Source organism: Conger conger, chromosome 7 (genome assembly GCF_963514075.1).
Source record: "Conger conger chromosome 7, fConCon1.1, whole genome shotgun sequence".
NCBI lineage: Eukaryota > Metazoa > Chordata > Actinopteri > Anguilliformes > Congridae > Conger > Conger conger.
The window spans coordinates 7394829-7412398 of NC_083766.1; the positions used below are offsets into that span (position 1 = coordinate 7394829).

The 17570-nt window shown below is 42.6% G+C and overlaps 2 protein-coding genes across 23 annotated transcripts in view; one reads left to right on the forward strand and one right to left on the reverse strand.

The window, feature by feature from the left end:
* Nucleotides 1-2252, forward strand: part of LOC133132606 (alpha-2-macroglobulin-like) — a 43044-nt gene extending 40792 nt beyond the window's left edge. Inside the window, exons 35-36 of the mRNA XM_061248126.1 lie at nt 881-922; nt 2105-2252. Coding sequence (XP_061104110.1) covers nt 881-922; nt 2105-2127 — 65 coding nt within the window. The 3' untranslated portion in view covers nt 2128-2252. The remainder of the gene's footprint in view (nt 1-880; nt 923-2104) is intronic.
* A 6847-nt stretch (nt 2253-9099) lies between these two features.
* The window catches only part of LOC133132344 (pleckstrin homology-like domain family B member 1), a 90887-nt gene continuing 82416 nt past the window's right edge, over nt 9100-17570 (reverse strand). For 14 of the 22 annotated variants that reach the window (XM_061247709.1, XM_061247708.1, XM_061247711.1 and 11 more), the window contains 7 exons: nt 16534-16642; nt 15046-15192; nt 14328-14547; nt 13675-13760; nt 12440-12469; nt 11827-11865; nt 9100-10697 (listed from right to left, as the gene is read on the reverse strand). In XM_061247709.1, the coding sequence (XP_061103693.1) occupies nt 10557-10697; nt 11827-11865; nt 12440-12469; nt 13675-13760; nt 14328-14547; nt 15046-15192; nt 16534-16642 (772 nt within the window). In that variant the 3' untranslated portion in view covers nt 9100-10556. Of the gene's footprint in view, nt 10698-11826; nt 11866-12439; nt 12470-13674; nt 13761-14327; nt 14623-15045; nt 15193-16533; nt 16643-17570 lie in introns of those variants that run through there. The other 8 variants (XM_061247722.1, XM_061247720.1, XM_061247710.1 and 5 more) reach the window with 4 other exon arrangements.

Sequence of the window (17570 nt, forward strand, 5' to 3'; positions counted from 1 at the left end):
TATCATTTGATTGAAGTCACTCTTGTGCCATGAAAAAATGTTTACATTAAATGATGAAGGGCCAATTGTCCTAAAACATGAAATTGTTCCAAGGTATCTAAAAGCTGGTTACCCCGTCAACAGGTTCCCCAGTTTCTACTGCGGATGCCAGCTGATAAAACATGCCATTTATTTGTAAAAACCATCTCTTTTGTTTTACCCACATTAATTTATCACGCACATCACTAATACCTGTTCTGGAGGGCAGTGACGCAATTAAAATATTGTTTCTATTTGGGCGTCCTGTTAAACAAGAAGACAACGTAGAGCCATATCATCTGTGTTTTTAAGCAAATAAAACACTAAAATGATTTGTATTCATAGAAAACAGCACAAGAGATAAAACACCTTGAGGTGCACCATTATTTACAACTGACTGATTCGAATTCTGTTTGAAACCCTTTGAGGATGCTTTCAGAGGATATTTTTAACAAAAAGAATAAGGCCACCATTCACCTTAAAAATCAAGCAGATGCACAGTTGTGAGAAAATGTGTGTCTTCATATTCTGTTGGTATATGACATGTTGTGATATGTGCATGTGATGGATTTATTATGAGAACATGTAGTGATGTGTATGTTATTGGTCAGTATGAGAACATTTGGTTGAGGCTGACCAAAGCTTGGCTGCATTAAGAGTTTCCTGACCGAATTTGCTCTATTTCATGCACGTCCCCCCTTTCCCTTCATTTGACCCCCATGGTTTATAATTTGGAAAAACTATTGGCTTCACAAAATACACCGTTTTTTCCCTTGTTGTACTTCTGCTCTGTACTTGGGTAAATGATGGATGTGAGGTAGAAAAGACCCTTTACTAATGCAACATATTCCTTGGTTGTCAGGTGATGAAGCTGTGAGTGAGTACAGCTCCCCCTGTGCACAGGGTAAGTTCAGTACTATCAGTGGCCAACTTTCCACCAACAATTTGCTGCTTGTGTTAAAAACCTGCAACATCATATGCAGCTGCTTTTAGTCCCAAAATACCTCAGTCTGTCACTGCTGCATGTACTAGACCGATTTTATACGTATTACATCATATATACAGGATCGGAAAAACTCACTTTAAGGTAACTATTAATAGACCTAGACATACTAGCTGTCAAGGATCAATATTACATTTCCATAAGTACTGATTTATTGAAGAATGATTCCATATTACATTTTACTGACAACTGATTCAAAGCCATGCGTGCTAGCTTGGTTGGTCAGGATATTCATACTAGCTTGTTAATGTTACCGTTACATTTTTTAAATCCTTTTTTTTATTTCTACCTTTCTGATCTTTCTGGTCATATTTCATCATTTCTTATATTCAAGTCTGATTAAATGTTTACATGCAGAATATCTTTTCTGTCTTATTTTCATTGTTTGAACAACCCTGGTGTTACTGCTACAAAAATTGTAACACTATCTTAACAATGTAGGAATTATATTTCTTGGCAGATGTTCAAATGTCATGTATTTGATCATTTTATTTCTGAATATTTACAGTTTAATAATATTAAGTGTAAAGTTAATGCTTAATATTACATATTTAATTAAATATTTAATATTTGATGTAATAATATTAAATATAGGCGGCATGGATGAAGTAGTGGGTAGCACTGCTGCCTCACAGCAAGGAGGTCCTGGGTTCGAATCCCCGTCGGCCGGGGCCTCTCAGTGCGGAGTTTGCATGTTCTCCCCGTGTTTGCGTGGGTTTCCTCCAGGTACTCCGGTTTCCTCCCACAGTCCAAAGACATGCATGTTAGGCTGATTGGAGAGTCTAAATTGCCCTTAGGTATGAGTGCGTGAGTGAATGAATGGTGTGTGTGCCCTGCGATGGACTGGCAACCTGTCCAGGGTGTATTCCTGCCTTTCGCCCAATGTATGCTGGGATAGGCTCCAGCTCCCCTGCGACCCTGTTCAGGATAAGCGGGTTAGGATAATGAATGAATGAATATTAAATATAAAATTTATAAAAACGTATAATGTGTAAAGGTAACTGATTGTCAAGTAGAAAAACTATTCCAAGCCATGCGATTGTCATGATCATATATATGCACATTGTTGTGTTTAAATTGCAGGTGATGACTTAAACCAACTGTGAAAGGGGGACCAAGCAGACTTTTTTGTCCGCTGGACAATCTTCAGATACATTCTATATTTAATACTCATTGTTTTAATTAGGTGATATGTAATATTGAATTTTGAATTAAAGTTTGAGGAATGATGTATTGTCTCCATTTGCTTGGCTTCCTCACATTTATTATTTTGCACTCCTGGAACCAATGTGCAGCTGAATAAGGGGCTGACTTAAAGATGAACATGAACATGAGTCGAGTTCAGTATTTCAGCTTTATTTCCTGGTATTCACACCTAGATGTGTTAAACTATATAGAACATACCACCTTTGGTATCAGACCACCAAATTTTTAGGTGAGCAAAAGTATTGGGACAGTAAGAATTTAAGTAAATGAAAGTAAATGACACTTAATATTTGGTAGCCTATCCCTTGCTTGCAATAACTGCATCAAGCCTGCAACCCATTGACATCACCAAATTGTTGCATTCTTCTTTTGTGATGCTTTTCCAGGCTTTTACTGCAGCCTCTTTCAGTTTTTGTTTGTTTCAACCTTCAATCTCTTCAGGAGGTGAAATGCATGCTCAATTGGCTTAAGGTCTGGTGATTGACTTGGCCACTCTAAAACCTTCCACTTTTTCTCCCTAATGAAGTTTTCTGTTGTGTTGGCAGTGTTTTTTGTGGGTCATTGTCTGATGATATTCCTCCCAATTACTTTGGACGTATTTCTCTGTAAATTGGCAGACAGAATGTTTTTGCAGACTTCTGAATTAATCCTCCTGCTACCATCAAGAGTTACATCATCAATAAAGATTAGTGATTGTATGTTTTGGATCATGAGCAGATCCCCTCTTTCTCCACATTTGGTCTTTCCATCACTTTCGTTAAGGTTAATCTTGGTCTCATCAGTCCATAAAACTTTGTTCCAGAACTTTTGTGGCTAATCTCTGTACTTCTTGCAAATTGTAATCTCGCCTTCCGATTCTTACTACTGATGAGTGGTTTGCATCTTGTGGTATACCCTCTATATTGCTGCTCTCTAAGTCTTCTTTGAATTTATTTTGTTTGTGATGTCACTGACTGATGTTTTGGGGTTGTTTCTGTCATCAACTGCTATTGTTTTCAACAGGCCGACCTGTTTGATTTCTGTTGCTCTGTACGCAGGCATTTTTCTTTTTTAGGACATTCCAACTTCAAAATGGATTGCTTTTCTCCCAAAGACAGCTCTCTGGTCTTCATATTTGTTTATCTTTTCTAACGCAAATGCAGTCCTCACAGGCAAAACCCAAGGCTAAAACCAAGAGTAGACATTCAGAACTATTTATTGTTTAACCAATCAATCTAACAAGACACATCTGGGCAACAAGAAACATCTGTCAGTCACATTTTTCAATACTTATGCACACCTAAAAATTGGGTGGTCTGATACTAAAGGTGTTATGTTCCAAGTTGTTTAACAAATCTAGATAAAACCTCCCAAATTATTGTTGCGTTATTGTCAAACCTGGACCAAAGAGAGTCCACATGATTGCCGATCTGTACCAGCAAAGAAACCACTGTCTGGTTTTCAATAGGTTGAGTTACCTGCACGTTCCCACTCAGTTGTTCCTTCTGTTCAGGCCAAACTGCACCTGCTCAGTAGGTTCGGTCAAGTGTTATTGAATACTAATATATTGATTCAAAACAAACTCAATACTGAAAGCAAGAATGATCTGAAAACATACGTACTTTATTACAGGGGGATCCTGCACAGTATGTTCAGACTGATGGGGATCCCCAGCATACTGTAATGTAATTAATGAAGCAGATAACACACACTTTATAGTTGGAACAGTCTTTTAGTTTAGTTTAGTTCTTTGTCTTACATATTTGTGCAACTTCCGTGCAAACACGTCATGCCCAGATGCTCTCCAATCAAGACATAGTTATTTCTGCGGCCTTGATATTATCTACTGCTGGGCTCTTTTCAGGCACCAGCCCTTGGCTCTAATTAATCTGTTTCTCCCTAGCTGCTTTCCCTCCACAAAGTGTAATTAAAACTTGGGCAAGTGAAAAATATTTTTAAGCAGTAGATCAAGCGTTTTTCTCCTAACTGGGCCTCTTTCTCAGAACTCTGGTCTTCGTGCATGCAACTTATTTTCTTTCTTCTCAGCAACCCTACTTTCAGTCACTTTTAAGCTCTTTGCATTCAAGAATATGATTCTGATTACTTATACAGGAGGATAAGCAGCATATATGATCACTTATACAAAAGATATACATTCAGTGAACACTTTATTAGGTAGACCTGTACATCAGTCTGTTAATGCAAATATTTAATCAGCCAACCATGCAGCAACTAAATGCATAAAAGCATGCAGATGTGATCAAGAGGTTCAGCTGTTTTTCAGACCAAATGTCAGAATGGGGAAGAAATCTAAGTGACTTTGACTGTGGAATGATTGTTAGTGCCAGACTGGGTGGTTTGAGTATCTCAGAAACCACTGCTGGGATTTCTCTTGAGCTTGCAGAGAATGGTGTGAACAATAAAAAACATCCAGTGAGCAGCAGTTCTGCAGGCAGAAACATCATGTTAATGAGAGAGGTCAGAAGGGAAGGGCCAGACTGGTCAAAGCTGACAGGAAGGTGGCAGTAACCGCAAATAACCGCTCATTTGTGGTATGCAGAAGAGCATCACTGAACACACAATGCGTCAAACCTCTAAGTGGATAGGCTACTGCAGCAGAAGACTTAAGTCTACAAAAGTCTAATAAAGTCTAATAAATACCTAATAAAGTGCTCCCTGAGTGTATATTTTGTTTGCATTGCTTTTAAATATTGCTTGCGTCCTTAGTGTGAGACATTTGGGTGAGAATATGCATATCTGAGGCCTCCATAGTCCATATAAATGGTAAATATTTCATTGTTAGGGCATGATTGCAGTTCCCCAATAAAACCAAATGTTTGTACATGCGAAGCCTAATGCCTTGTGTAAATGGTAAATGGACTGCATTTATATAATACTTTTATCCAAAGTGCTTTACAATTGATGCCATTCATACACACTCACACATTCACACACCAAGGCTGCTATACAAGGCACCAACAAGCTCGTCAGGAGCTATTGGGACACTTCCCCCCACACCCAGGGTGGGGGATCGAATCGGCAACCTGCCAACTGCCTGATGACCACTCTCGCCTCCTGAGCTAATTGTATAATGTGTGATTATTTAGTGTCAAGATCAGCTGCTGTCACAATGCATTCCAGCTACCTATACCATTCCAGAGGATATTTTAAGAGGAGTCAGTTTCCAGGTGTACGAAACTACATGTCCCTAATCCCACGGGACACTTCTGCGACGTCCACCCAGCATGATGTTCTGGTTTAGCCAGTCCTGTAATGGCGGGAGCAATAAACTTTCCCCGTATAAGAGCTAGGCACCCTCTTTCAATGCACTTTACTCCTTGGACCTTCGCTTCACCTCATCCACGCCCTGCTCTTGAGACTCAGAGGGAGGCCTCCACAATGCACAACGGCCCTACGGACACACCTAGCAACCTCGCGGCAACTATAGCGAGTGGAAACTGGTGTACGTGGACCGCTACATCAGTCTACCACTGCCACCCACAGCAACCAACTCCATCGCCGGGACAGCACGTCTTTCGGATCCAGCAATGCGTATGGACTCAGTAAGACAACAAACATTCAGGCATAGCTAGTGTTTAGCTTAGTCTTACCTAAAATTGTGAATCTGTGTCTGACAACCTGCTGGCTTTAAAAAATGGCTGCTTTCAGCATTCAGAGGTTTGTGGTCTAAAGTAAGAAAATACACCAAATAACAGCTTGTACAGTGACATTAGAGTAATAAATAAGCATCTGATTTTTAATCATTATGCTTTAATGCACATAATGTCTGCAGCTGAAAGCTAGTCCCACTGTGAAGCGTGTTGAAGAGGAAGAAGGTCATGCGATCATCTATCTGGATGTGGTAAGAATACGCCACAGAGTTTGTGCTGAGCAGTGTGGTCTATTCTACTGATACTGCAACAGTGTGGTCTATTCTACTGATACTGGAGCAGTGTGCTCTATTCTACTGATACTGACAAAGCTGCCAGGTGGTTCATCCTGTTAAGGCACTGTTCTAGTGCAAACATGGGCCCCTGTTCACGAATCTGGACCCATATCTGGGGTGACTATAACTGGCAGTCCGGCAGGGTGATGACTGTGGGTTGTGAGTTGTGTTGTCAAAGGAGGGGAGGGGTTTCAGTTGACTGGGTCTACAGCATTTCATCACACTCAAGTGACCTGAGGGGCGACATGGCTCAGGTAGTAAGAGCAGTCGTCTGGCAGTCGGAGGGTTGCCAATTCGATCCCCCACCCGGGCTGTGTCGAAGTGTCCCTGAGCAAGACACCTAACTCCTAACTGCTCCTGACGAGCTGGTTGGAGCCTTGCATGGCAGCCAATCGCCGTCGAGTGTTTGTGTGAGTATGAATGGGTGAATGAGAAGCATCAATTGTACAGCGCTTTGGACAAAGGCACTATATAAATGCCAACCATTTACCATTTACCATTTGACCCAACCCTTGCTGAATGGAAGTCCAGTCCACTTGTGTACTGAGCTGCAAATTCCACTTTCTCCCCCCTTACAGACTCTGATGTTTCTCAACTCCTGCTCTCCCACCGCCCTACAACCTGTGCCCTTGACCCTATCCCCTCTTCTCTTCTCCAAACTATCACACCTGACATTCTCCCATTTGTCACCTCCCTTGTCAACTCCTCCCTGTCTTCCGGCTGTTTTCCAGCATCCTCCAAGAGGGCCCACATCACTCCGCTGCTAAAAAAGCCTACTCTGGATCCCTCCATCATCCAGAACTACCGCCCGGTATCCCTTCTTCCTTTCCTTTCTAAAACTATAGAAGGAGCCGCTTCTACTCAACTTTCTTCTTTCTTTTCTAACAACAACCTGCTAGACCCCCATCAGTCTGGCTTCAGATCGGGCCACTCGACAGAGACTGCGCTCCTCTCCGTCAGTGAGTCACTCCATGCCGCCCGAGCAGCCTCCCTCTCCTCTGTTCTCATTCTTTTAGATCTCTCTGCTGCCTTCGACACTGTGGATCACTCCATCCTCCTGTCTGATCTGTCAGCAACGGGCATCTGTGGCACAGCCCTGGACTGGATTGAGTCCTACCTCTCTGGTCGCTCCTTCCAGGTTGCCTGGGCTGGTTCGGTATCGACACCTCGGCCCCTCGCCACAGGAGTTCCCCAGGGCACAGTCCTAGGCCCGCTTCTTTTTTCTCTTTACACTAGCTCCCTTGGCCCTGTGATCACTGCACATGGGCTATCCTACCACTGCTACGCGGACGATACCCAACTCTTCGTCTCGTTCCCGCCGTCTGATACGCAGGTTTCAGCCCTTATCTCTGCTTGCCTGAGGGACATCCAGAGCTGGATGGACAACCACCATCTAAAGCTCAACCCAGGCAAGACTGAAATGATATTCATCCCTGCTAATACCTCTCCTCATCTGGATCTCTCCATTTCCTTCAGGGAAGTGCAAGGAACCTTGGCGTGGTGATGGACAGCACTGTCCCTTTCCGAGAACATTGCGGCGGTGACCCGGTCTTGCAGGTTCTTCCTATACAACATACGGAGAATCCGCCCCTTTCTCACCCTCAACTCGACCCAGCTCCTGGTCCAAGCGATGGTTCTGTCCCGCCTGGACTACTGCAATTCCCTCTTGGCTGGCCTCCCAGCATACGCCATCAGACCCCTCCAACTTATCCAGAATGCAGCAGCTCGTCTGGTCTTCAACCTTCCCAAATACTCACACGTCACCCCCCTGCTTACTTCCCTCCACTGGCTGCCTGTCATGGCTCGTATCAAATTCAAAACATTGGTGCTAGCCAAGCAGTTAAGGGGTCTTCCCTAGCTTATCTACAAAAAATTATCAGACCCTACACCCCTGCCAGACCTGTTCGTTCAGCTGCCACAGGCCGCTTGGCACCTCCCCCTCTCCGAACGAACTCCCCGTCGAGGTCAGAACTGTAGAATCTCTCCCCACCTTCAAGCGCAAGCTGAAGACACACCTCTTCAAGCAGCACCTCTCCCCATCCCTCCCTACCTCCCTGTGAACCTTAATTGTTGTCTCTGACTTGCTTTGTGTATCGGTATTTTTAGTTGGCTAGGTAAGCAGTGTTTGGATAGATTGGTCACTTTTGCTGTTTGTTTATTTGTTCAAAAAAAAAAAAAAAATTGGCCCTCGTCCTTATCTTTGTTGTACAGGTAGCAGTTGAAATTGTACTTCCCTCTAGGGTCTTTCAGCGAACTTATCCCTGGTTATGGGTATGCACTTTGTTGTACGTCGCTCTGGATAAGAGCGTCTGCCAAATGCCAATAATGTAATGTAATGTAATCAAGTGATATCTAATACTGAATTTTTAATTCAGGAAATTATTATTAATAGGACATTATGCACCTCATCACAACTTGCTGGCCGTCCCCATCATTCATTCATTCATTCATTATCCTAACCCGCTTATCCTGAACAGGGTCGCAGGGGGGCTGGAGCCTATCCCAGCATACATTGGGCGAAAGGCAGGAATACACCCTGGACAGGTCGCCAGTCCATCGCAGGGCACACACACCATTCACTCACACAATCATACCCACGGGCAATTTAGACTCTCCAACCAGCCTAACCTGCATGTCTTTGGACTGTGGGAGGAAACCAGAGTACCCGGAGGAAACCCACACGCACACGGGGAGAACATGCAAACTCCACACAGAGAGGCCCCGGCCGACGGGGATTCGAGCCCAGGACCTCCTTGCTGTGAGGCGGCAGTGCTACCCACTGCACCATCCATGCTGCCCTGTCCCCAACATATGGCACATTATACATTAATATAATATATAAATACAGTAAAATGACACTTTAACAGCAGTTGTTTTGATCTTTAGTTAAGTCTTTGGTAAACCAAGCACAAACTCTGACGACACAGTTGCTTTTTTTTTTTTTTTTTTTTTGTGAAGTTATAAGTAATGTTTTATTCACACGCATGGGGACTGGTGTAGCAGAGACAAACAGGTTAGCCTGTTCACTGTGAGGAGCCTGGCAGCGTGAGGATTTTCCTTATTGGTTGGTTTTTTTTGTCAGTCAGTGGTGTTCATATCTTCTGCTCAACCATAACACAAAGACTCACAGAGAATACATGAAATCTTTGAATTAACTTTACAGAGACATGATAAGATTCGGCTAAATTAGGTGATGGCTAAGCCTGTTGCTGCAGCTCATTCCTCCAGTATTGCACCGCTATTTAGCAGTAGACAGAATTCAGAATATTTCAGTCAATACATATTTCAGTCAAGAAGAGGACCCTGTGCAAACCTCAGCCAAGAGTCACTGAGAAAGGTTTTTTTTTTTTTTTTTTTTTAAGTACTACTGAACATACACACGGATAATATGTGTAACTCCAGCAAGCATTTCAACAAAGTTCCACAATTAAATCCCTGGGGTAAACAAATACATACAAAAGGCACATCAACATAAAGAATATTTTCAAAGAGGAACATTTGCCTTTCTGAGTTCAGCTAATCAGAACAATGTCCACATACTTTACTGTTCCCCATCAGCCCCCTGAAGGAGCAGTCCCGGCAGTGTTTGAGGTGACGGGTAAAAAATAAAAAAAATATTTTTATTTTTTATTTTTTTGGGGTGGAGTTTTTTTGGTGCTTCTTTATTGTGTACCTGTACACATTGTGTGTTTTCACCTGACACTGTTATTAAAATTCACATTGACACAGTGAACTATTAATCATGCTTTTCCCACGGGTGCCAGTTTTAAAAACTAAAATGGGAAATGGACTCCTTCCTGAGAAGTTCTTACTTTGAAGGATTTCATCGTCCTTGTTTCTAATATGCCATAACGCGTGTTCTCCAGTAAAAAATAATAATAAAAAAATCAATACGAAAGATTAAAAAGCGTTGATTACAGTCAGAATGATGTACATTTCCTGTACTGTTTACAAATGGCACCATAGATATGTTTTAAAAAATGTATCTCCCAATGCACTGCCAGTTTATATTTTTGCTAGATCTTAGTTTTACGTGTCAAAAAACATTTAAATTATTAAAACTCAAACCAAAAAATACTGTTATTTAGAAATCAGTCCTTGTTAGTAAAGGACTGTTGCTCAGATAAAATCTACATTGGCAATTGCAACAGGGCCACAAAACCATCAGTCAAAAGGTTTTCAATCACTGTTTTTCTTCTGTCTTCCAGAACTCCCTTTTTGATCCAAGCAGAAAACAGGTTAAAAAAATCACAGATAAATGATAAAAAAAGATATAAAACTGACTAAATATAAAGGCTGTATTTCCCAAAAACCTTGAGTTTCCTGTACTGTAGGCCATAGATCATGGGGCCACGAGTCATCTGACAGTCTCGTCTCTTATTGTCCACTCAGGAGTGTTTTCTTTCAGTTCATAAATTGTGTGTAGCCCTCAGCTCCCGTTACTATGACGTCCATCCAGACCCTCATGGCTTCTGGCGAGGGTGCCACCATGTAGTAGAGTCGGTCGTGCGTCTTCACACAGAAGGTCAGAGAGGGGTTTGGACTCTGAAAGCAAAAGGAGACATGCGGCTATTATCAGGGACTATACCCTACCGAGGCGAACTTTAGGAGCATTCAACCACGCAGAATGCACACATTCAAACCCCTTTCCTGTTCCTGTAACTGTGCTGTGCTGTAACTGGGCTCTGAAGAAACCCTCCAGAAACACTGAAAATAAATGTGCGATGAAGAAAAGCTTGTGAGATTGACTGAACTTGCTACGTGCGCAGACATAATTTACTGTAGGCACAGTTTTGTGTTTTGTAAAAATATTTGGTTTTGTAGACATAAAACCCCACAAAAACAACCCTCAGGGCAGTAGCGGGTGAATACAAGATGGACATAGCAAATGACCACCATTCATGTTGCACAGCAGTCACATATAACTTTGTTTTTCATATTTCTAATTCACATGCGCTTGGCTAGCTGGGCTTGTGTTTGTTTGGGCAAAGTACCTGGCAGTTTCCATCCCTTACTTAACTGTATTTGTTGTTATAAGCAATATTTTACCCATGCCTTGGTTGTTGTGTTCCTTATAAAGTTGAGGGAATTCTCCACCGATTCATTCAAATTCAACTGTTTGAAGAACCATGATCGTTTGCATTGCTGAGTGCAGCTAAATAGGCTTCTTTCATCACCGCAAAGCCCTCCAGAAAAGCCAATGCCGTCTGCATTCAAGTGTAGCAGTTATCAATGCTGCGTGGCAAGAGCGCAACTACTTCTGACTGCATTCATTAAGACCTTTCGAGACCGTCAAAGCCAGGGTGCAAAAACAACATGCATGCCCATTATTTGAGACTCTCCAACAGGCACTAATCATTTATCAATCATCAGCCACAGGCCCTAAATACCAGGTCAATGCAACCAGAGACTGGAAACTAGTATGTTAAATTTATACAAACCGTAAATCTAAACAAGCATCTTACGAAGAGATTACAATTATTTTGAGGCCTTCTAATTAAGCACCTCAACTTGCACAAAAGATTTAAGCAAAGTATTTCACATTTAAAAGCAACAATAAAAAAACAACCACAGGTTTTGAATGAAGTAATAACACCAATTAGGACTTCTTGAGGAGCTGGTAAGGTCTTACAAACACAAAAGCCACACAGGTTGATAAGCATTCGGGACAGACCTCTCTCTGAAACTGAACAGGCAGGAGCTCAGAGAGTTTCTGGAGGAAATGGATAAGAGAAGTCAAGTGATAGCACACACTAACTCACATACACTGACACTAACTCACACCCTCAAACTCTAATGCACTAGCACGCTGACACTAACACATACACACGCTAACACACTTAACCTCACATTAACTCACATGCATCAGACAGAATAGGTTCCCTAATTTGTACACTCCATTTGTTGCCATCAGCCATTCAGCTACTACTTGGAATATATACCCCACACCAGGCTGAGAAACAAGCATGACTAACCATTATGAGCAGGCCAAAATGTGAAACTATTCATATACAATCCATAATCCATATACAAATCACCTGTAAAAGATCTGTGGTTTGGACACTGAATTTGTCCAATAAACACAGGAGTGTGTGTATATATATATATATATATATATATATATATATATATATAGGATTGAGGTAAGTCAATATAGTATCTCCTGCCAAACTTTAACAGGGTATATAACGAAGACATCTGCTAGGTTCATATACACAGATGTATGTAATGGTTCAGAACGTAGGCTGAGGAGGTTCACTCCCACTCCTCCAGTAAGCGGTACATACATTGACCAATTTCAGGTTGAAAAATCCTTTCTTTGAGACCAGCCAGGCACAGTACAGAACAGACAAGGGGGGGCAAAAACATGGAGAGAAAGATGGAAAGAAAGATATGAAAGATGAAACAAAGATTTAAAAAAATAATAAAAAAAGATTAAAAAGCCAAAGAAACCAAATACATGGACATGTTTTCCCCTTTACATGAATGTGGTTAAATAAGTGGTTTATAAAAAGTAATATATTTAAATAACTTTAATATTATATTCCACCATGGAACTGTTGGCTTATTGCTATTAAAATGTTTTAATGTCATTTAATGTCATGCACAATCCTATATACCGTAAATGTATATACATACTAATATATAGCATGCACCTTAATATGTCAAATATATTCATATACATGTGAAATATTTTTAAAAATCATATTGCCATATTTGTACATCGGCATTATTGCATATTTGGGATATGTGGATGTATATACAGTACATGGAAAGCGTCCACATATAAACATGGACAAAACACTCCAAAATTACTCACACCCTAAATAAATATGAGCAAATAATGATATATACATAATATAGGTAATCAGCTATATTGTATGTTGAAAAAATGCAGTCGATGACAAAAAATGACCAAAATCTAGCATCAGAAGTGTTTCCAGAAAAAAAGCCGCAATTGAGGGAATTCAACAAAAATATCTGTCTTAACAGCCTTTGACCTTTGAACTGAACTGTGTTACGTTCAGATATGACCAAAAGTAAGCTTCTTGGCCCAGCACACCAGCAGATGTGGAAAAGAAGATCAGACCAACAGTGAAATACGGTGGCAGATCTTCGATGTTATGGGGATGTTTCGCATCTACTGGTCACAAGGCTCATGGAATCAGTATTCCAATTTTGCCCGAAAACCTGGTTCCCTCTGCCAGGAAGCTCACGCTTGGCCACAAATTCAGCAAGACAACAATCCCAAGCATACCTCAAAATTAACCAAGAATTGGTTAGCTGACCACGGAATTACTGTTCTGCAAGGCAATCTCAGTTTCCAGACTTGAAATTAATCAAAATCTGTTTTTTTTGAATTGTTGAAGTCCACAAGTGAAAGGTGTGAATGATTTTGGAGGGCCCAGTACATGTGCACACTTATATACTGAATCTGTATAAAAATAACAGAGAATGTGAAAGTCGATGAGCACTATGAGTCATCATTCAAGGCTCAAGAGAGCCCGTTAAGACTTGGTACCTTTGTTGCACTGCGCAGGTGGTCATAGTAAACTTCCTCAATAGCCTGGAAATAGATTACTCCTTTCAGCTTGGTCTCGTGTTTATCTGGAAAGAGAGAGGGGGGGGGGGGGGACATGATATGCAAAGCAGTACCATGGGAAAGACCAATTAATATATGATTAATCCAAATGGCAGATTTGCATGTATGAAAGCAGAATATATAGAGTATAAATATGAACCACAGAGGAGGGCAACAAGAGTCACTAAAAATGCTTTTGTAATACATTTATAGTAAATTTATCATTTACAAGTGCCAATTAACCACTACTTTTTTCTGCCAACTGTTAAAAATCTATACTGCCCTTTTAAAAGTACTGTAAATGAAATAGATTTTGTCTTGTTACAGAGAGCCAAAGAAGACAAAATCCATTTCATTTACAGTACAGTGAGCTAGAATGGGCTGAATGTCAGATTCATGTGAAAATAAAGATGCAGTTAATAACCAAGCATATGACAGATTCCCTCGGACTGTTTTCAAATGTATTACCTGTGATAATTTCATGAGAACATTTTCCAGCGAATGACAAAAATTGTATTTCCATGAAATACCGAATATGATGGTAGCCAAGCTGCAGACAGCTTTAACTCGTCAAGTCCAAAAATTGGCCCTACCTACGTAATAGGAGAACGTCCGCTTGAGGCGATCAAAGACGAACCAGCGCTTCTTCCACGACTTGATCTTCCCGCCCATCTTCACTAGGTAGCCCTTACACATCTTCTCTGTCAGGATCACATGGAAGCAGGTGTCCACACTGTGGCCAGACGACTCGATGTGAGCGCGCAGGTCAAACTCCTCCTTCCGAATGGGCAGGTAGCGCGTCATGGGACGGGCCTGAGGAGGTCACCCAACACCCCTCACGTTACGACCTTCCCAAATGTCCACGTCTCTTTCCGTCCCCGTCGTAAGCTAGCGTGAAACCGTACAGATCAGGTAAAGCAACCTTCCGTGTTTATTAATAAATGAAAACCGATAAGGCAGGAGGAGTTTACAGTCTTTTTCTTTGAGATTACATTTAGGTTACAGTTTACAGAGAACGGTGCGAAAAACAAAAACAAAAAAAGCATCCAGTAAAAGGGCAGTTCTGTGGGCAAAAAAATGCCTTGTTAAGGAGAGACGTCCGAGGCCGGACTGGTCAAAGCTGACAGGAACCTGACAGTGACTTTTAAAAAAAACCACACCTTACAACAGTGGTACGCAGAAGAGCATCTCTGAACAACGGTGGCCCACACAGGACAAATCAGGCTTTAAAAACGGGGGCACAAACTGAAGAAGGAAGTAGACTGGAGGAGTCGTGCAACGCCCCGCACTGGGAGCGGGAGTGACACTGACCTGAGAGAAGTGCTTCTCCCGCATTTTCACCTCCTTCTCCACCAGACGCTCCCGGTGCACGGTCTCCTCCTGCAGCCGCTTCTCCGCCTCCTCGCGCCTCCGACGCTCCTCCTCCAGCATCTGCTTGCGGGCGTGCGCCTCCTTCTCCTGGTGGGGGGGGGGGGGGGGGGGGGTAGGAGGGCAGAGGGAGGGAGTGAGATGGCATGGAAGAGGGGGGGAGAGAATGTGGAAGGGAGGGGAGGGGAATGAGAGAGAGGGGGGGGGGGGGGAAGGAAAGGGCGGGTTGCATCCCTTACAGTGCACCTTATTCAACCCCCTCCCCTCACGTCACACATGCACACGTGCCAATATCACCACATTACATACGCCAATTATTATACCTTCCATGTCATTGTATACAGATACTGTCTGAAAATGTGTCGTGTCATTATATTTAATAAAATACACACATGCATAAATACATATAAGATCAAAAGAATCTCCTTCATATTTTGGAATAGCAGTTATATTAATACACACATATTGAGACAGTTGTGGCTAATTGGTTGTTTTTTCTGGTTGCCATCACTGGTTAAATAAAGACTTGGAGCTGGTCCCAGCCACACAGGCCCAAGCCATCACACTCCACAGTAATTGACAGATGAAGTAGTAAGCCAAATAATTAAGAGTGGAGTAAATGATATATGGTAAACCTGTGAAATTTGAACCAATTGGTGGTCACATGTCCCAGTACTTGTGCTGACGAGGAATAGAAGTGTCTGACTGGCATAGTCAGTAATATAATTTGATGTCTGTTAAAAAAACACATGAAATTAATGCGGCAATTGCAAATTTTTCCCACAGTCCCCGCTTGAGACTTGCGATAAAACACTGTAGAAAGATTTGAGGAAAAACAGCCAATTTGACACAGCTGTCCCTATGCTTTTGCATTTAGCCGTATTCTACAATGTATAAATGCAAGCTATATGAAGAAGAACAATCCACATAAATATATTTGGAATTTCTTATTTTACCATTAAATTGACCACTTTTCATATTTGCCATGCACATACAGGTACCTTGCACAACAGACACAGTTAAAGGGGAAGTCTGGTCAAAAATGTTTAAAATCATTTTGATGATACATATGAACTGTTGACATGAGACCCACTACGGGCAGTAAATTGTACATAAATTGGAGAGCCTCTATTGTTGCCATCTCAGTTTTCATTCAATTATATATGAAATGGATGCAGAAAAACACATGTAAAATGCATTCCTCTACACGATTATCCTTCCTATATGTGTCTCCAAGTGCAGGAAACGGGGCTGTTCTGCTCTGCAGATTAGAGTGAAAATGCCCACCCTGCTGTGACGCCCTCAGGCGGTATGCAGGCGGACAGCTGAGGCTCCTGGTGGGCGCTGGCGGACGAGTGAGCTCAGTTTTGACTGGACTTGCCCCTTTAAGAGCTGGCACAATTAAGTGTGAGTTTATCCAGAGCAACCTACTGTCAGGTTCAGACTCACTCGACACTCGATCAGCCGGGCCTTCTCCAGCTGAGCCTCCTTCAGCATCCTCTCCATTTCCTCCAGCTTCAGGGCGTCCATCCCGCTGGCGCTGCAACCACACAGAGGGTTAATATAAATGGCTGGCGTTTATATAGCGCCTTTATCCAAAGCGCTGTACAATTGATGCTTCTCATTCGCCCATTCATACACACACTCACACACCGACGGCGACTGGCTGCCATGTAAGGCACCGACCAGCTCGTCAGGAGCATTTAGGTGGTTGGGTGTCTTGCTCAGGGACACTTCGACACAGCCCGGGCGGGGGATCGAACCGCCAACCCTCCGACTGCCAGACGACTGCTCTTACTGCCTGAGCCATGCCAGGTTATCCGGGGTGCCATGGGCCCCCGACCCCACTTATCTGAGCCCGGCTGAGCTGCGCGGCGACAGTCCGAGCAGGGTCCGGTCCAGCCTCGGCCCCGAGCTGCAGAACCGGGCCCAGCCAGGAAACTACCGTGGCATCCAGGGCTCACCGCAGGAGCGCGGCGCAACTCTAATAACGCCTATTCATCTGAATCACATCAGTGAACGGCCTAGCTGCAGGAATGCATAATGCATGCGCAACTGATAATAAGAGCAGTAATGTTTCTATGCTAGTGGAGCATTGAGCAGGAGCCCTAGACTTGAAAGCCTAAAATCACCATGGTAACAGCAAACCTACACTTCAGATATGTGCTTACCCTTAGGACAATCAGACGTTCAGTATGCATATTGTGTGTACAGTATGCACACACACACACACACACACAGTACATACACAGACATCACAGTTACAGACATCAGATATTCAGATATAAGCATATCAGTGATAATTATCTGAGTTGCTGAGAGGTTGGTGCTGATGAAAAAGCCGTGGCAGAGCGGATCAGTAATGGCAGGGCTGAATGCGTGAGAGATCCTGCTGATGGTAGGACAGAGCCTGGGGTCACCAGAACAGGAGGGTCCCTGAGTGGGGAAACTGAGTGGCCCTGACAACA